At 40.0% G+C, this 19,026-nt stretch overlaps 1 protein-coding gene across 1 annotated transcript in view; it reads right to left on the reverse strand.

Annotated features, from left to right (window-relative positions):
- Nucleotides 1-1,260: 1,260 nt before the first annotated feature.
- Nucleotides 1,261-19,026, reverse strand: part of P4HTM (prolyl 4-hydroxylase, transmembrane) — a 1,188,260-nt gene continuing 1,170,494 nt past the window's right edge. Inside the window, exon 9 of the mRNA XM_044078751.1 lies at nucleotides 1,261-2,317. Coding sequence (XP_043934686.1) covers nucleotides 2,100-2,317 — 218 coding nt within the window. The 3' untranslated portion in view covers nucleotides 1,261-2,099. The remainder of the gene's footprint in view (nucleotides 2,318-19,026) is intronic.

Here is a 19,026-nt window from a genome sequence, read left to right on the forward strand (position 1 = left end):
ATATCACTTTAGTTCTTAAGATGGGGCAACAAAGGTGATATCACTTTAGTTCTTAAGATGGGGCAACAAAGATTATATCACTTTAGTTCTTAAGATGGATCACAAGATAACAATTTTGAACTGACTTAAGTGGGTCAGCAAAATTAGAAGAGGTTTTGGTAATGATGATGGAAGATTAGAGACCACCCCTCCCCCATGAAGTATCAGCAGTCACATTCAGACTTGATATTACTGCTTCAGACTGGCTGTTAAGCACCATGAAGGAAAGCTCCCTCAATATTCAGCTGCTACGTTATGCAAACTCTTCAGCTTTGAGTTGCCCCTTTAACTGTGTGTTTCATTACAGCACCTGTAAGGAAATAAAAAAAGTGGAAAGAATGTAAGATCCTTGACAAATTGCCACTTCTTCTAGTAAGACAACAGGTAGAGAGTAGCAAATACCACTCTCTTGTATGGGAATCTTGGTCATCTATCTCATGCCTGGAGATGCAAAGTATAACTCTGTTGCTGTTCACCTTCTTGGACTCAAGAATTTCAGGGCCTGTAAGCTGGATATGGGAGCTCATGAGAAATTGTGGGGATTTTTCTGAATGTGTCAGTTTCATCTTATGGTCTAAATCCAAAATGGCTGCAGTAATGGCTTTTGCTCAGCATTTAAGGACTTACTACTAAACATTTTCAAAGTAAGATAATCAACAGCAATGTAGGCAGGCAATCCAATGAAAATGTACATAGTTAAAATAATAACTAAGTGTCTATAGAAACACTAAGGCTGGGTTATCTACCACAGAACTTACATAAATGGACCATATAAAGCTTTTTTTTTCATTCTTATTTCTTCACATGACATCCTAATACTCCCCCTGAAGCAGTTATATAATCAATTGTACAAAACCCTTTGCAATGCAAAGAAGTCAGTTTAAAGCTGATTCTACTGCTCATATCAGTAACTTTCAGAGGTAGCCAGCTATTATATCTTACTATCTGTGTCTATACATTGAGCAGTACATCACCTGCAATTTAACATGCAAGTATCCCTCCTCATACATCATCAGTATTGCCACCTCACTGTGTGTGACATCATAGGTAAGCAACAAGTGGCAAATATGCAGTATAAATGTTAATCTGTATCATGCTAGTCATGTAAATTGGGAGAAACTATAGTGTGTGTGTGTGTGTGTGTGTGTGTGTGTGTGTGTGTGTGTGTGTGTGTGTGTGTGTGTATATATATATATATATATATATATATATATATATATATATATATATATATATATATCCAGGACTGGTGCTTTTCCCTCCATAATACTAAATACTGTTGGCAAGAAAACAAACATATCAGCAGGAAGAAAATGTTTCAGACAACTGAAAAAAAATTTTTTTTAAATAACATTTTATATAATGCCAACCAAAAGGTGTTAAAGCTCCAGTGGAAGTAAAAACAAAACAAAACAAACAAACAAAAAAAATAAATAAACACGGTTGTGTTTCTCATTTTCTCACTACCTACTTTCTGCTAGAACATCCGTATAAAAAACAAAAATTCCTTGTAATGTGTTTTCATAATAATCTCTAATGGCATTTTGCTCAGTGTGAAATCATGACTATTAACTGAAACAGTTAATATGATATCACCAAAGAAACTACGCAATGTGTAAGAACTCTGCAAGGGAAAAGGTTACTTTTTTGTAAATGCACTGTGTAATGCAAATAAATCCCTGAAGGTTGTGACCCGTGGTACAAGGCCAGTATCTAAGTATATAGATAATTGTCTGTTTGATGTCTGCTCCTTAAAAATCTGTATGCAGTGTTCTCAGAATTTTTCAATATTGTTTTCCATGAAGCAAAAGCAAAGAAGAGTCCTTATTTTGTAATGAACAAAAAATAAGGGGTTACCAAATATCTAGAGATATAATGTCCATTTCTTTGGCGTGTAGTTTCTCTAAATAAACATCAATATGCAGCAGAAAAGTGAAATGGTTTCATATGACAGGCAGTACTGGTGGTGGAGATATCTTTTCATTTGTCATAACAACAAAAGAAAAACAGTTTACATATTCATCCAAAAGCCAGACCAGCTGTGAAGTAATCCAAATTAGCTACAGTTCAACGTGTGTATCTCTGTGGGATTTTGAAGCAGTGTTCTCTTTTGGGAGCTCCCCATCTTCTGGGGTATACTGGGACATTTCCTTATGAAACCAAAGTTGGCGTTCTTTGACTGGGTCCACATTAATCCAACTATTGGCGATCCATTTTGTTCCTTGTGTGACAAGACAGCCTCCATGCAATGAATATTCATCTTGGTCGCCAACCCAACCTGAAGTAGAAGAAAAAAAATATGATAAAGCATATGGTATCCATTCAATAAATGCATTTATATTACTATTAGCCCTTTGTGCTTCATAGAAGTTACATTTTATGAAGCTTAGAAAGGAAATGGATGAGCTAAGTCTAGGGACAAAGAAGCGAAAGTAAATTTACTAAGATTTTTTCAATTTGGCAATTTATTTTTATGTGTTTAAGGATTTACCTGTCTTAACTTTTTATGTATACTAATTTTTGTGAATTCATCTTTAACTGTTTATGGATTTGACTGTCTTAATTTTTAAGAAGACTGATTTTTTATATTTTTTACTATGTATTACACCTGGAGCTTTTCTCCCCGGGCCTCTACTGAAAATGGACACATATCCAGTTAGACTAGCCCGGTCAACAAATATAAAATACAAATAAAATAAATAAAAATAAATAAATAATTTCTCTGTGTTTGACTTTAAGCTTCACCAACAGCCACAAAATATAATATAGTAAGAAAAACAGTTGTTACATACTAAGCCTGTCACACAAGGCTTGCCATTGTATCTGCTGAAGTGATCAGCTTTGCCAGTTTTTTTTCAGATCTGTTTAGCAAGTTTGAAGTCATAATAAATCCGTTTAATTAATTCTTGAAATAGTTGTTTACTACATGTACCCTTCATGGCTATCCTTGTTGTAAGTCTCAAACATATCTAGGGAATCACTCATAAAGTCTGGAAAGCCTGCACAAATTTAAAACAGTTCCAATACCACAGTTCCAGAAAACGTCTTCCTATGAGATTATTTCACCTCAAGTTGGTTTCCTAATGTCTTGTCTTAGCATCTAGGTCTGAATCAGCGGCCTCGGTTGTTCATTTCATGCTACCTCTGAGTAGGATTTCTAGACCCTTGATCAGCAGAGGGCTACTGGAATAAATGGTTCCAAGAGGGTGGATTTAGTTATATTATGGATCTTTGTAGACTTTAACATAAACAATATTGCACAAATAAATGTCTTATATGCATCCAGTAGAGAAAATGTGACTGCATGATGAAAAGTTCACATGCTATGTTTGATATTTATACACTGCGAAAGCGCCCACTATTTCTATCAAAGTCGAGTTCTACAAGTTGTGGCAGTTTGGAGTTTTTTGCTATTTGGTATATTTGAACACCAAAACCTTTCAAAAGAAATTCAAGTGGCAGAAAGCACTGGGTGGTCAAAATCTGACTTGGCCAATTTAAGAAGAACATGAGGGAACTGCAATTTAAAACAATACAAATAAAAAAGCAGCAATGTAGAGTTTGTTAGGATATTGGTCACAAGAAGTGTGCATTAAGAAGAAATTGTGACTGAGAAGCTTCAGACATGAAGAAAGGGGGCAGCAGGAAGAATGGAAATAAAATTTAGTAAATAAATTTGACAGTCTTATAAGGATCAGTCAGATGTTTTCAGCTAAGTTGTGATTTCAATAAGTTAAAAGTGACACCTAACCCCATGTATAAAAATGGGAAAAAATGGAAAAAAGGGCTTATAGATGGATGGATGGATTCCCTTTAACCAGGATCAAGTGTGAGGATAACAGATTTTTAACTCCTTTATTACTAACCTTTTTAAGGAATGTCCTAGAAGCATTGGTAGAATTAGTGCAGGGTATGTACAAGACCCCAATGACACAAGAATGAGCAGTGTTCGGACTCACAGAGGGGTTCTCTGTGAGAGAGGGTGTGCTTCGGGGTTCAACTTTGAGCCCACTGCTGTTCATACTGGTGATGGACTACATTAACAAACAGGTCAGAGGGGATAGATCAACAAAGCTGTTGTATGCAAACAATGTGGCAATTACAGGAAAACTCTGAACAAGACCTTCAGCAAATGTTAAGGGGGTGAAATGCAAAACTGATGGCACATGGGAGTAGACTGAGCACAGATAAGACAGCTATAATGGCACCAAATAACCGAAATTAGATGAAGATGAAAAAATAAATAGTAGGAAAAAATGTAACAGGTTAACATTATGAAATATCTGGGACGAGTGGTTGAAGAGGTCAAATCTAGAGTCAGAGGGGCTACAACCAACTGGCACAGTGTCAGGGGTAGTGTATGACAGAAGAATGCAAAAGAAGCTGAAAAGTAACGTGTATAAAACAGTGGTGTATCCAGTACTTCTGTATGGTTCAGAAACCTAGGCAGTAAAGGCAGAGTAGTTAAGGAAACTAGAGGTGATGGAGATTTAGATGAAGTGCCTGAGATGGGTCACACTGTGGGACAGACAACGAAATGATAGCATCAGAGCAGAAGGTCAATGAACTGCAATATCAGAGAAGATCAAAGAGAGCAGATCACAGTGGTTTGGGTACATGTGCAGGAAAAGTACAAGACATTGAAGACAATCTGCTGAAGTAAATTTTGGTCAGACAGGAAGAAAGCAACATTAAATGAGGTCATCCAGCAAAGAGATGGCTTAATTGTGTGAGAGAAGACCTGTGACAGTCAAGCATGATTGTTGAAGAAGGTAAGAAAGTGGAACTGAATACAGAGAGATGGTGACAGTTGATGTGATATCCCGACCCCATGTAGAAAATTAGAAAAGGGGGGTTGTTGTTGATGATGATGACTTTCAAGAAAGTTGTGCGTACCTATCGCTAACTGCTTTTGGTTAGTTTCAATCCCTGTATAGATATGTATCTTCAAAATGGTTTCCTATATTCAGGAATTTTACTGGGACAGTTACCTGTAAAATATACTTGGATTGTGCTTCTATCTTCAAAATCAAAGGCATGCTGCAGCTGAATTTGGATGAACTGGGGCAGCTGACACACCAAATTATTTGCAGTAAATGTTCACAAATAAAAATTTGATCTATACTTCAACAAAAGTGTTAAGAATAATCCTTGTGGTGACAGAGGCACCACATCGCCCGAAAAGAAGGTTGGCATGCTGGAACAAGCCTTCTGGTGTTAAAAGGCTTTTTCCTGGCTGTAGCTGTTAGAGGGATTTCCCAGTACACTTTGCCAGATCTAATGCACTCATGAATCTTGCCTTCCTTGACTTTTCTATGAGCCCATCTACCCTTGGCATTTACCTGTACTACAGGTACAGAAGGTAGCTTATTTCTCTACCTACTCCATCAGGTTCTGCCATAAGTCAGATGTATTTTCAGTGGAGGGTACCAAAAGAGAGATCTAGCATGCAGCTTGGAATTCCCTGGTCCTTGCATTTCTATTATACACCCCATGTTGTAGGGATTGAGTTCTTTCTGTGTGTTCTGGTATTATGGTAGTTACCACTTTCAGTCTGTCTTGTAATTTGTATAGTACGTTAATCCTAAGGATTTAACACAAGTAAATCAGTTTAAATCACATAATTGAGATCTTATTGTTTAAATATGAGAAAATGGCCAGCTATGAAACTTTTGAGCTTGTGATTCAGAGGTAACAACAGCTCTAGATAACAGTGCTTTTTTATCTTTATCACATACAACTGCGGTGGTGGTGCTGCGGTAGCATTGTCTCCTCACAGTAAGACGCTGTCCGGTTCGATTCTCAGCTAGAGCATCTTCTGCGTGGAGACATGCGTGAATGGGTGTACCTTCGTTGAAGGTTGTGCGTCAGGGCTGGCAACTCGGCACGTAAAAATCCACTGCCAATCATTAGCAGACCGGAGTTCCGCTGTGGCGACCCCTAACCGGGAAAAGCCGAAAGACTACTGTCTTGATATTCAGCTCATTCCATGTTCATGAAGGCTTTTAAAGGTTTGCCATTTAACTGGGCTGAGAAGATTCTAATCTGGCTCCCTACTGAAAATGCTGAGTGACGAAAAGCTGAAAAAAGACAGGAAACCCAGAGAAGAGCAAATCTTGAAAAATCGCTCTTTTCCTTAAAACTTCTTTTTTCATAGGGTGAAGTCCCCACACCTCCTGAATTTATATATACCAACCCTGAGATCACCATACCTCAGAGAAAAGGGAATATTCTGAGAAATGGCATCTCAGACTTAGTCTGTTTTTTGGGATGTTCAGTTTCTGTGTTTTGGGACTCGGTCTAGTGGGTCCCAACATTTCAAATGGTTACCTTCTAGCCCAGTCACTCTGTCCCAAACTCTCCTTCTGAGTATACCATTGGAAAGCCTTGGGTATGCCTTCAGGACTTCCTATTTAGTTGCTTAATAGGTGGAACTGTCTTAGGCACACCACAAACTCTGCAGATGTAACTCTTACCTCATCTGCAGCAGTAGTTTGAAGCAGTTGATCCACAGTTATTACCTTGTCACAAGGACAATTTTAGATGTCCTCTGTGAAACTCTCAACCCATACTACAGGACTGCTGTTCTCTCCAAAAATCTGCTACAGACTCTTCATGCATATACAGGTGAAACAAAAGAAAATATGCAAATGACCTTTACTGTTAGTTCTACAAAGAAGAAAAAACAGTCTCTCATACCTTGTTCACCACATACTAAAGGTGCTTTCAACTAGCTTCATTCTTTCTAGTTTACTAGGGAAAGATGATAAGGTTTCATCAAATTATCCTGGAATTACTTTTTTGCTGCAGCAGACACTGCAGAACTGCTGTTTCAGACCCAAACTCCTCCTGTATTCAGAGGCTAACTTCTTTTTCTGGCTAACACAGCTATGACAATCCTTTTATACACACTTATTGCTCTCTGATAATTCCTGTGATACGCCTGTCTACCTGATAAGATCCATCCATCCATACACAACCTCTTTTTCCCAGCTTTATACATGGGGTTGGGGTCTCACCTTAACAGAGCCAATCATCTAGAGCTAATGCTTGTACTGCAGAGTGGCTAGACCTGCCCTGGTTCTTCTTCCCTACTACACATATTTGCATACATGTACACATGCGCGCGCGCGCACACACACACACACACACACACACACACACACACACACACACACACACACACACACACACATCCATGGCCAATTAAGAGTGTCCATTCCACCTACTGCATGTGTTTAGAATGTAGGAGGAATCCACAGCACCTGGAGAAAACCCAGACAAACATGAGGACATGCATGAACCTGAGACAGAGAGAGAGACAGAAAGATATAGATAGGTAGATAGATAGATAGATAGTCAGATAGATAGATAGATAGATAGACAGTCAGATAGACAGAGATAGAAAGACAGTTACATGATTTTTATTTTTGTTGTGATGCCAGCCTGATGCAGCTATATTGTGGATATGTATTGCATTTCCTGTCCTGATATGATACAATTTAGCAGATGGTGACAGCAGTGGCGGCTGGTGACTTCAAATCAAAGGGGGGCTGCAGGAGACAGCTGAATGGGTGGGGTCAATGGGAAGGGGTGCAGCCAACTAGAAAGGGGAGGGGCTATGCTCAAAACCACAAAAACTAACTAAATACACTGCCCTGGGTGCCAAACCGTCATTATGAGAGTCCAATCAAGACAAAATGAAGTGTAGAAGAATAAAAATATTTCAATGCATTGGCTGCATGACAGCTTACTTAATATCTAGATGGAAACAAAAATGTTGTGAGGCATTAAAAAATAAATTACTTTTTAAATACATTAATGGAATGCCAGTCAAAATCAAGTATAAGAAAAACAAGCAGCACTCAACTCAAACCACTTCTTGCACTGCAGTTCTAATTATAATTTATATTCAGCTTTATTAAAGTATCAAGTAACATGCTGAAAGTAGAAATCTCTGATGCCCCCACTTGTAAAAATGTTTCTTATCCAAAAAAAGACCTACTGTCTGACAACTATCTACTTGTTTCATGGGGAAAACATGATCAAAGTAAAAAATGAAAAGCAAACAAGAAATAAGCTCAAGATACATTGCTTAAAAGGATTACTGTACAGGTTATGGACCACATGATTGGCATTCTGTTTAGTTTACGGGTAAAGCCTGCAGAGATGACTGGAAGTCTCCAAGTGTAATGAGCTTCTTAAAATAATGTAATCCTGTCCTTTATTACAAATACTGTCATATGCATTTCAATACCCAAGATTACACATTATCTAGTTAAGTATTCTCTACATGGCAACAACAGAAAGGCTTTCAATGTTGGCAATTCTTTAACAGTATGCTTATTAAAGCTTACTTGCATCTTACAATCTCAGCCAAGCTTACCTGATGGTCATTAAAGTATTGCTACTTACACACAGAGCAACAGGCACTTTGAGTAATAAGCATAAATCAATAGTACAAAAAATATGACAGAAACCAGACCATTCTGCAAAAATCAAGGACAGATGAAAAGCCACTCTAGTACTTGTGTCTACCTTGAATGGGGGGGGGGATACTCTGCACATTTACACTGCATAACTACTCCTTGCCTTGCTTCGACACATCCAGAGTCACTACAAGGGAGAGTGGGGTGCAACAAGTATGTCACAATTTGAAATGTCTCTGGCTGACTGTGATGGCCCTGACACATTTGTCATACCTCTTAACCTCAGAGCAAGAAATCTGGACAAAGCCATACATAGAAGTGGGACAAAGGCCCAAAAATAAGGACAATTTTTAAATATTGCTCTTATAAACTTAGAAAGATAATAGAATAGGTCTTGCATTAGTATGAATTTTCTGAATGGTATGAAATCTGAAACTCAAATGTCTGTCATTATTTTCTAACTTCAGTCTTTAATGATTTGTCACTAATTTGCCAAAAAAAACCCACAATTTTATGAAAAATGGACCAAAAATATGATGTAAAAATATAAAATAGCCACACAATACAGCTGGGAACCTGTCAAAGGGGTGGGAGGGTGGCCTAATGGTTAAGGTATTTGCCTTACAAACACAAGGTGAAGGGTTCGATTCTCACAAGGGATAATTGGCTAGGCTTACAATGGCTCGCAAGGGCAGTTAGCCTAGTACTAACCTATGAACCTATGAACCTAAAGAAGGGACAATTTAATATTAGTACTGGTAACTTGAGCAGCTGACAAAATAAAATAATCTACATGCATTTCTGAAATAAAAGTAATCTATAACTCTGATTATTACAGTTATTTCTTAATTGTAAACCCTCCATGTTTTCTTCCAAAATTGCTATTTTGCGGAGGGATTGTTAGGGGGAAGAGCAACATTTTGAGCCAAAATCAGGGACAGTTGAGAGGTTTGGCTATGCCTAATTCTATAAAGCAATTTATTTGCATGTACCTCTCAACCGGTTAATGCAATAAATCTGGACAAGGCCAAATATATTGGGGGAACATATAAACAGTACTAAAAATTGCTCTTGTATAAACTGAGACAGTTGATAGAACAACAGGTCTTACTTTAGCATGCATTTTCCTGAAGTTTATGAAGTCTGAAACTCAGTGTGTCATTATTTAGTGACTTAATTCCTAAATAATTTGCCAGAAAACGCATATTTTATGAGGAATAAATCAAAAATAAAAAGCAAAAATCTATTCATTCTTTGAAAATCTGGACAGTTGGGAGGTATAGTTCAGCTGGGCTGTCTTTAAGTTTGCCACCCTTCTCCCTCACAAAATCATGGTTGAATGGAGCCTCCCCCTGCAGCCATTCCAATGATCCATTACTTGGCTATTTCACTCCGTTTACCATAAACACTAATTTGCATACTGATTTACTTCTATGATGATTTGGACTTCATTTGAAAGTTTTATTTTGCATTTTACAGCACAAACACTAAGACGTCTGCTAAACAAACTTAGCATTAAAACTTCTCTGCCCTTGAAACTCACATTCATTGAAACAGCATTGAAATCCACATTCAAAGAAAATACATTTTACCAGTGGCAGATAAAGATTAATTCTGGGCTGTTTTCAAATCATAGGCCCCTTGCATATAAAACATACATTTGCTCTTTGATACACCTTCCCATTGTTTTGAACATTTTTCCAGTAAACAATGAAACAAAACGCATGCACCCATAATGACAAAACTGCCCAGTTCAGAACATTTCCATCATAAAGGTCTACTCAAACTTCTACAGTCCACCATTATCAGTAAATATGCACAATTCTACAGTCCACCATTATCAGTAAATATGCACAATTCTACAGTCCACCATTATCAGTAAACATGCACAATTCTACAGTCCACCATTATCAGTAAATATGCACAGTCTCTGAAGAAGTAAAAAAGTCATCTAAATAATTCCACATTAAATAAATCTGTAACTAATGAAGAGGTTGCTGCTAGCAAACACCTTTATATTTCATGGTTTCATCGAAAAATAAAGTGCCTGATGCCCCTGAGGAATAAATTGCCTATATTACATTAAAAATGATAAGCTAGTAATATTGCAATAGGAAATGGATGGCAAACTGATAACAGGCTCATAGTTAGTATCTTAACTTTTTCATTACGGCAGTATCCACCCCTTGTGGGAGTAGAACCAACAACCTTCTGCATTAAAAGCAAGTACACAACCTGTTATGCTATTAACAATGCAAGCTGACTTAGCATAAGCAGCACTAAACTTCTCTTCCCCTGCAGCTCTCAGCTCCTTGTAAAATCTAAAAAACAAAAATGAAAGGAAGCACCCACCAGGGCAATGACAACATATAAATGGAGTACGGCCACCAAAAGATGCAAACTTTTCCACAAAAAGCCACACTGTGTGGAAAACTAAGTCCAAATGATGAAAACTGAATCTTGTAGTATAACTAGAACAAATAATTTATTCCAAAGTGAAACGACTAAGCGCTTTCGCCAGCAATCTGGCTTCATCAGAGTCGACTCTGATGAAGCCAGATTGCTGGCGAAAGCGCTTAGTCGTTTCACTTTGGAATAAATTATTTGTTCTAGTTATACTACAAGATTCAGTTTTCATCATTTGGACTTAGTTTTCCACACAGTGTGGCTTTTTGTGGAAAAGTTTGCATCTTTTGGTGGCCGTACTCCTTGTAAAATCTACTCAGTACTCAACTGCATCTCAACTTCGCAGCACAAGAAATCTGGAAAAAGCCAAATTTATTGGGGGGGGGGGGGGGGAGTCAAAAGCCCAAAAAACAGGGACACATTAAACATTGCTTGTATAATCTTGGAAAGTTGCTAGAATAAAATGCTGTTTTACCACCATACATTTTACTGCCAAGGTCCTTTGCAAAAGAGTCAGAGCAACATACCACTGTGCCAAATCAGCTGCTTTGTGAAAGAAAAATGCTGTGTTACCACCATACATTTTACTACCAAGGTCCCTGTGCAAAACAGTCAGAGCAACATACCACTATGCCAAATCACCTGCTTTCTGAAAGCAAAATGCTGTGTTACCACCATACATTTTACTGCCAAGGTCCCTGTGCAAAACAGTCAGAGCAACATACCACTATGCCAAATCAGCTGCTTTGTTAAAGACAGGAAGACTGAAACTTAAATGGCTATCATTTAATGAATTCAGTTCTCACCATAGCTGTCAACCTCTTAGCACAAAACACCTGGACAAACCCAATAATGAGGGAATACAGCCCCTCAAACATATTCACTGAATTCAGTTCTTGGCATAGCTGTCAACCTTAGCACAAAAAACCTGGACAAAGCCAATAATGGGGGTAATACAGTCCCAAAAATAAGGACAAATTTCAAATATTCATCTTATAAACTTAGAAAATTGCTAGAATAAAAGGTTGTGTTACTATGTATTTTCTGAAGAATATGAAGTCTGAAATTCAAATGCCTGTCAATTTTACTTCTGATGGAACAAAAACAATTTTCAGCAGAGGCCCAGGGAGAAATACTGCAGACACATGTCTTTGTAAAATGGCAGGACACCAGAGCAAATCCACACAAACACAGGGATGAGATGCAGACTCCACACAGAAGGCACCCCACCCAAGAATCAAACCAGAAAATCTATAGCTGTACGGCAACAATGCTACCACTACACCATCAAATATGTAATGAAGTCTGAAATTCAAATTCCTGTCAATTTTATTTAACATTTGTTAATCAGGACAGTCTGACTTGGAACAAAAAAACAATTTTCAGCAGAGGCCCAGGAAGAAATAATGCAGATATGTCTTTGTAACATGGGAGGACACAAAAGCAAACCCCCACACACACAGGGAGAAGATGCAGACCTCACACAGAAGGCACCCCAGCCAAGAATCAACCCTGAGAACCTGCAGCTGTGAGGCAACAATGCTAGCACTGCACCATCAAATATCAAGCATTGCAGCATTTAGAAACCACAGATATTATGAGGAACAGATCAGATCAAATATGAGGCAAAAATCGCCATTTTTTTTTTTACAAATGGTGGTGGGTAGGGAATTCAGGTCCTTAACACCTGCATACAAGGTACAGCGTTCAAGCCTGAGGTATTCCCTACCACACCATGAGTTTGTTCTAGCCACCAGTATATAGCAAATGGGGCATTTTACACACACACTAGTAACAACATTTACTTATGTCTTCTAAAGTAGCAGTACAAATTTGTAATGTCAGTGTTATAGGATGAGAAATGAAATTACATTTTTCTAAGGCCTGAGGGTTTCTTTCTTTAATTCATATCTGTTGCATTTGCAGTACTGTTTCTTTTCAGAAGAAAAGTAGTGCAATGTTCAGCAAGGTTATGCTGATGACGCAGATTTCTTTGAGGCCCCTATCCTGAATGCTTTTTAAGGACAAGTAAATACTAAAGTCTATACATGTTGACAAACTTTTTTGTTTTTCTTTTCTTTTTGCTTGTTAGTCATATTCCAGCTGCATCAGGTAAGGGGGCGGGGGGTGTTCATATGAAAGAATACAGAATTTCAAAGAATATCGTAACAGATACCCTGAAAATGGAGACAAATTATTTTCACTGGGCCTGACCCAAATGTTTAAAAGCAGCAAGTACTGCTTGAGAGTACACTGATGTGTGCCACTGATGTGTACCACAATAGGCGGTTGAAGGAACTGAAAATGATGCAGTGAATTTTGTGGCATCTCCCATTAAGTTATTTAACTTCTGGGCTCATGACCCAGATTTCCACCATCAGCACAGAGCATACCTTTCTGATTTTCTCCAAGATGGGTCTTCAGTTGTAGAAGTTGATACCCCTTCTCTTGGATCGGGGGGCTAACACTGGCTGCTGTTACCTGAGAGGAGACTACACTTTTTTCTCCAAGCTGCATTAGAACTTTTCAACAAGCTAAGAGGAGTAAGTGATGCCTTGCAAAGGGATAATACCTTCCATGCAAACCTGCAACCTTCATTGTTTAGTGGCATAGACAGAGAACAGCCCAAAAACAGTGGTGCTACTCAAAGTATTGCAGTGTCTGTTTATTTAGGCATGATTACAAATGTAACTCCTGTCCTGTGGCTTAGTGTAGATTTATATTTAGACTGCTTTCATAAGTCATCTGGAAAAGACCCCAACTTCCTCTCAAAGAAAACTTTCCATTTGTGCGATGCACTGAAAATAGGAGATGAAAACTTATCATTCATTCTCCTAGTTCACTTTTTATATAAGAAAACAAAACTTCAGCCAAAACTGCATAGTCTGTGTTGCATACACACACACACACACACACACACACACACACACACACACACACACACACACACACACCACTTACCTGGAGCGATCCCTTCATGCCATTAAATCCAAAAAACTTGCCTGCGCATCCTGTCCATTGGAGAACAAATCCACCACGCAAGATGTACGTACCTCGACGAGACTCCAGGCTGCCAACGTTGCAGTCCGAGTTTGTTCCATTTCCAGTGACAGTCTATGCAGTTACAACTGCAGAGACTTCTGGGATGTCTGCTCTGAAGTGTTTCCTAATCCGGACTGCTGCTGAGACAGTCTGCATATGCTCCAGACTGTCACAGCAGCAGTCCAGACTAGTGCGCATGTGCGAAAGTCCGCGATTTTTTTTATTTTTCTTTTTTATCTTTATTTTCTTTTTTTTATTTATTTTTTACAGCTGGGTGGGCTGCAGTCCGGCAGTCCAATAGCACGGGCCACCCCTGGGTGACAGTGAAATGACTATGTATGCCTCGTAGAAGAATGCGCAACTCAGTCCCCCTTTGACATTTCTTACATTTCCAGACAGTTACACATGGGCAAGTACAGACTGCACATAAGAATGCCACTCCTCCATTGTGAACCTGCATAGAGCTCAGCACTGAAGCTGATGGAAACATTTTGCCCTTGTCCATACAGGAGTTTTTGGTGGTAACCTTTCAAAGTAGACCCATATATATCAAAGTCCCCCTCTAAATACAATATTTTAGTATTTCGAGATTATATATGTATCTACACACACACACACACACACACACACACACACACACACACACACACACACACACACACACAGACACACACACATTTTATATAGGTCTACTTCACATGACCTAAAACTCATTTGACAAAATTTCATTTGACCGAGACCAAATCACCTAATTTTCAAAATACTGAAAACTCATTTGACTGAATCTCATTTCACTGAATTTTATGCCATAGACATGATGTGGGTTTCCGTTCTCCTGGGACTTGCTTGTTCATAGGTTCATAGGTAGGTACTAGGCTATCGGCCCAAGGGCCTACATAAGCCTAGCCAACAAGGCTCCCTGGCTTACGCCACCCAAGAAAGTTATTTTCCTGTGCCACTGTCGAGCAGACACCCAGAAGTGATCCCCGGGGTGTATTTCCTATTTCCCATCCACTCATCAAGATTTTTCTTGAAGAACGCTAATGAAGAACTTTGCTTGACATAGATGGGTAGCCTGTTCCAGAGTATGGGAAGTCTCTGGGACAGGAGTCTATCCCTCCAGCATGTCCTGTTTATTGTGGTGACAAGGTTTAGGTCCCTAGAGCGTGTAGCTCGGAGGGATTGGGATTTCTTTAGGTGTAGCATGTCCAACAGCTCTGGGTTTGACATAGCTTTATATGTTAGGTAGAGATCACCTCAGAGTAGGCGATATGCTACAGAGTAAAGCTGGAGTATGAGGCCAGTAATCTTCTTTGTGAGGTACTTCTGTGGCCTTTCCAGCTGCTGCAGATGTCTTGTGAGGTACATTCCAAAAGGGGCATTGTACTCTATAATGGGGTCTAATGAGTGTCGAGTAGAGGGGAACAATGACCTCTTTTTTCCTGGATGAGAACCCTTTTATGATGAGGTGTGCCATGTATAAGGACTTCCTAACTACTGTGGTGATGTGACTATCAAAGGAGAGACTACTGTCCACCTGGGTCCCAAGGTTTCTTAAAACGCATTCGGTGTTAAGTAGATTGCTGCCTATGTGGTAGTTCATGGGTACAGAGTTTTTACCAAAGGGGATGACACTGCACTTTTTGGCATTGAGCTTGAGGCCATGGCTCTGACACCAGGCATCTGTCTCAGCGAGGCCCTTCTGTATGATGTCCACATCATTTGGGGACTTGACTATGGCTCCTAGTTTGCAGTCATCTGCAAACTTCATTAGCCAGAGACCTTCTGTGTTAGCCTGTACTTCTGAGAAGTAGATACCAAACAGGAGAGGTCCCAGGACGGGACCCTGTGGTACTCCACTTGTCACTGCTTTGAGGTCAGATTTGGAGTCTGAAACTTTTACAGCGTGGGTTCTGTCAGTGAGCCAGTTAGCAACCCATCTTGTAATGTAGGGATTTATACCTAGTTTAGTGAGTTTAGCTATAATTCCAGAATGGGGGATGGTGTCGAAAGCCTTGGCGAGGTCAAGATAGGCTGTGTGAACCACCTTACCCTCATCTACGGCTTTAGTGACTGCCTCAAAAAATTTGATCAGGTTCAGGAGGCATATCTGCCTTTCACAAACCTGAACTGGGTGGGATCCAGAGTTTGGAGGTTACCAATGTCTTTGTTTATGAGTTCCATGATGATACATTCCATGGTCTTGCAGACCAGGCTCGTCAGGCTAATAAGTCGATAATTCCCGGGATCAGTGGTGGCTCCCCCTCTGTGGAGTGGGATAACTGTTGCTGTGCGCCATTTAGTGGGCACAAAGCCTGATGCGAGGCTATTATTGAACATGGTGCTTAAGTGGGGAGCCAGTTCATTCTGACGTTTGTGTAAAATGCAGCCTGGGATGTTGTCCGGTCCCATGGATGCTGTGTTTTTGGCTTTAGAGAGTGCAGCTTTTACCTGCGTTGTTGTGATTACAGGGACTCTGCATCCTTCCTGTATAGAAATGGGCCCTTTAGGGGGTGAGAGGGGGGTAAAGTTAGCACTGAACCTATCTGCCAGGATGTTGGCAATATCAGTTGGTTCTGTAATTTCCGTGCCTTTGTGCTGTAACTCAGAGCAGATCTGGATGTTGCCATCAAGATTCTTGACATAGCCATAGAATGCTTTGTGGTTGTCCTTGGAATTAGTGGTGATTTTGTTTTTGTAGCTAGCTTTGGAGGATCTTATAAGGGATCTCAGCTTCTTACTGAGGCTGACCAGGGAGCTCCTCCACTCATGGGATTTTACTCTCCTTTGCAACAGTTTCTTCCTTTTGTTGTACAGTTTGTTTATGGCAGGGGACCACCAGATTGGCTTCCTTTTTTTTTGGAGGATAGCATCTTGGTTCTGTTTGAGATAGCATGATCCATGCACTTGTGTAAGTGCTTATAGAGGGCATTTGTGTAGGATTCAGCAGTTCTAACTGCATTGTCCATCTGCATGGGTGTCATGAAGTTCACCACTTCTGTCTTAAGAAGCATGAAGTTGGCTTTTTACTGTGGTTATCTTAATGGGGGGTGGGGGCAGGATGTCGATATCAAGGGTGATTAGCTTATGGTCGGATCAGACCAACGAGGAGTTGACTTCAGGTGTGGAACACCGGTCACTCATGTTGGTAATGACTAGGTCTAGGATATTGTTGCCCATGGTGGAGGTGTGGATAAGTTGATCCAGCGCATTGGAGTTTATGAATTCTAGAAAACATTGAGCTAAGGAGTTGGTACACGAGTAGTTTTCCCAGTTAATGGTGGGGTAGTTGAAGTCGCCCATTATTAGGGTGTTTGGTTGAACCCTAATATTTTCCAGTACATCAAGAAAAGAGGAGTGGGAATCCTGGGGCATGGTGGGGGATCTGTAGCAAGCTACAATCTGGATTGCAGTTTTGCCCAGAGTTAGTTGCACTTGGATAACCTCGGATGCATTATGCTGAGCAGCTAGCCTGGAGGTGTGGATATCCTTAATGAATATGGACACACCTCCACCTTTGGTGTTTCGGTCCAGGTTACATGGCTAAAAAGTGTGGAATGAGTTATAGCCTGGAAGTGCAGGGGTGCTCTCTGGAGCCTTGAACCAGGTCTCAGTCACTGCACAGATATCGATGTTCTCCATTTTTAGGAGTGCCTTGAGTGAGTGCATTTTGAGATTTAGACTTCTAGCATTGAGTAGCATTATCCTCAGTTTTTGCTTGCCTGTTCCTGTTATGGTGGTGAATTTATTATTTGAACCTTGCCTAAAAAAGGCATTATAGGGTCAGCAAGAGCCTTAGCCAATATCCGGAATCCCAGGGGCGACAGGTGCAGGACATCTGTGGCAAAGCATCGTGGTCTGTCGACCATGTCATCCCAAGCAGACAGATATTGGATCCCCTTAGAATGACACCAGAAGCTTAGCCAATTGTTGAAGTCAGTCATTTTGTCCTTGTACTGCAGTATCATTCTGGGCGATGGCAGAATGCTACTCAGGGCTAGGGTCATACCTGCCTGGGCTACAAGATTGGAGAGCTCTTCCATGTCTCTTTTCATGTAGTCCAGGGAGGTATGTCTCAGGTCATTCACACCAACATGGACAATGACAGAGTCATATTTGTACTTGTTGGAGAGTGACCTGAGTGCGTGGGTTATGTGGCAGATCCTGGCACCCGACAGGCAGCTGATAGTAACCTTCTCCTTGTTTAGCCTGGTGAGTGAGACATTAGTGTGCCTGACTATAGAGTAACCAATGACTAGTGTGTTGGGTATGTTGTTTTGCCTTATTGGCTGTGGTTGAGTGGCACACTGAGTCTGTGGGCTGTGTCATTTGGGTTTTGTTGGGGGATGGAGGTTGCTTGCGTTTCTGCTTTGGAGGTCTCTGTTGCTTAGACAGATTATTATTGAGAGCCTCCGCAAATGTTTTTGTGTTACTGTGTGTGGATTTTGGTGGTGTAGATTTATTGAGACTATATGATGAGTGTGGTGTGGTGACAATGTTTACCTTCTCCTCATGACTGTCAAGTTCAGTCTTGGTTGGAGAGAGCTTTACCTCCAGTTTGGCTAGATAAGTACATCTCTCACAGGTTGTAGTGTTGGGTGGTAGGAGGAGAGGGTTGTCTGTGTACATGAGGCAATTGCTACATTGCCTCAAGATGCCCAGATTCATCAGATAGACATGAGAGAACACTGGGAGCTGACTCTTGGACATGCCTGAATAAAAAACTATTTTCCTTTAGATAAGTGAGGAAAGTGATTACAAGAGCTGTTTTTCTCTAAGCAAGTGAGAAAAGTAAGTACAAAAACTGTTTTCCTCTAGGTAATGAGGAAGATTGAGTGCTATAGTAATTAGTAGCTTATTTAGTGCTTACGAGTTCTGAACAAGTGCTGAGCATGAATAAGCAAATCTAAGTGCTAAAAACTAAGAATCTGTATCTGCACTAGACGAGTTACAGGACAGAAACAAGTGCATATGCAGGCTTTCAAATCAGAAAGTTGAGAGAGATGTAAGAAATTGCCCAAATGGCCAATAACTACAATTTCTTGGCCAGAACCACTCCTTATGTGGTAGACAGGTTACCTAGTGCTTACCATTCCCACTGATAAGCTAG

The sequence above is a fragment of the Protopterus annectens genome, chromosome 7.part1 (assembly GCF_019279795.1).
Source record: "Protopterus annectens isolate FY-2018-M chromosome 7.part1, PAN1.0, whole genome shotgun sequence".
Lineage (NCBI taxonomy): Eukaryota > Metazoa > Chordata > Ceratodontiformes > Protopteridae > Protopterus > Protopterus annectens.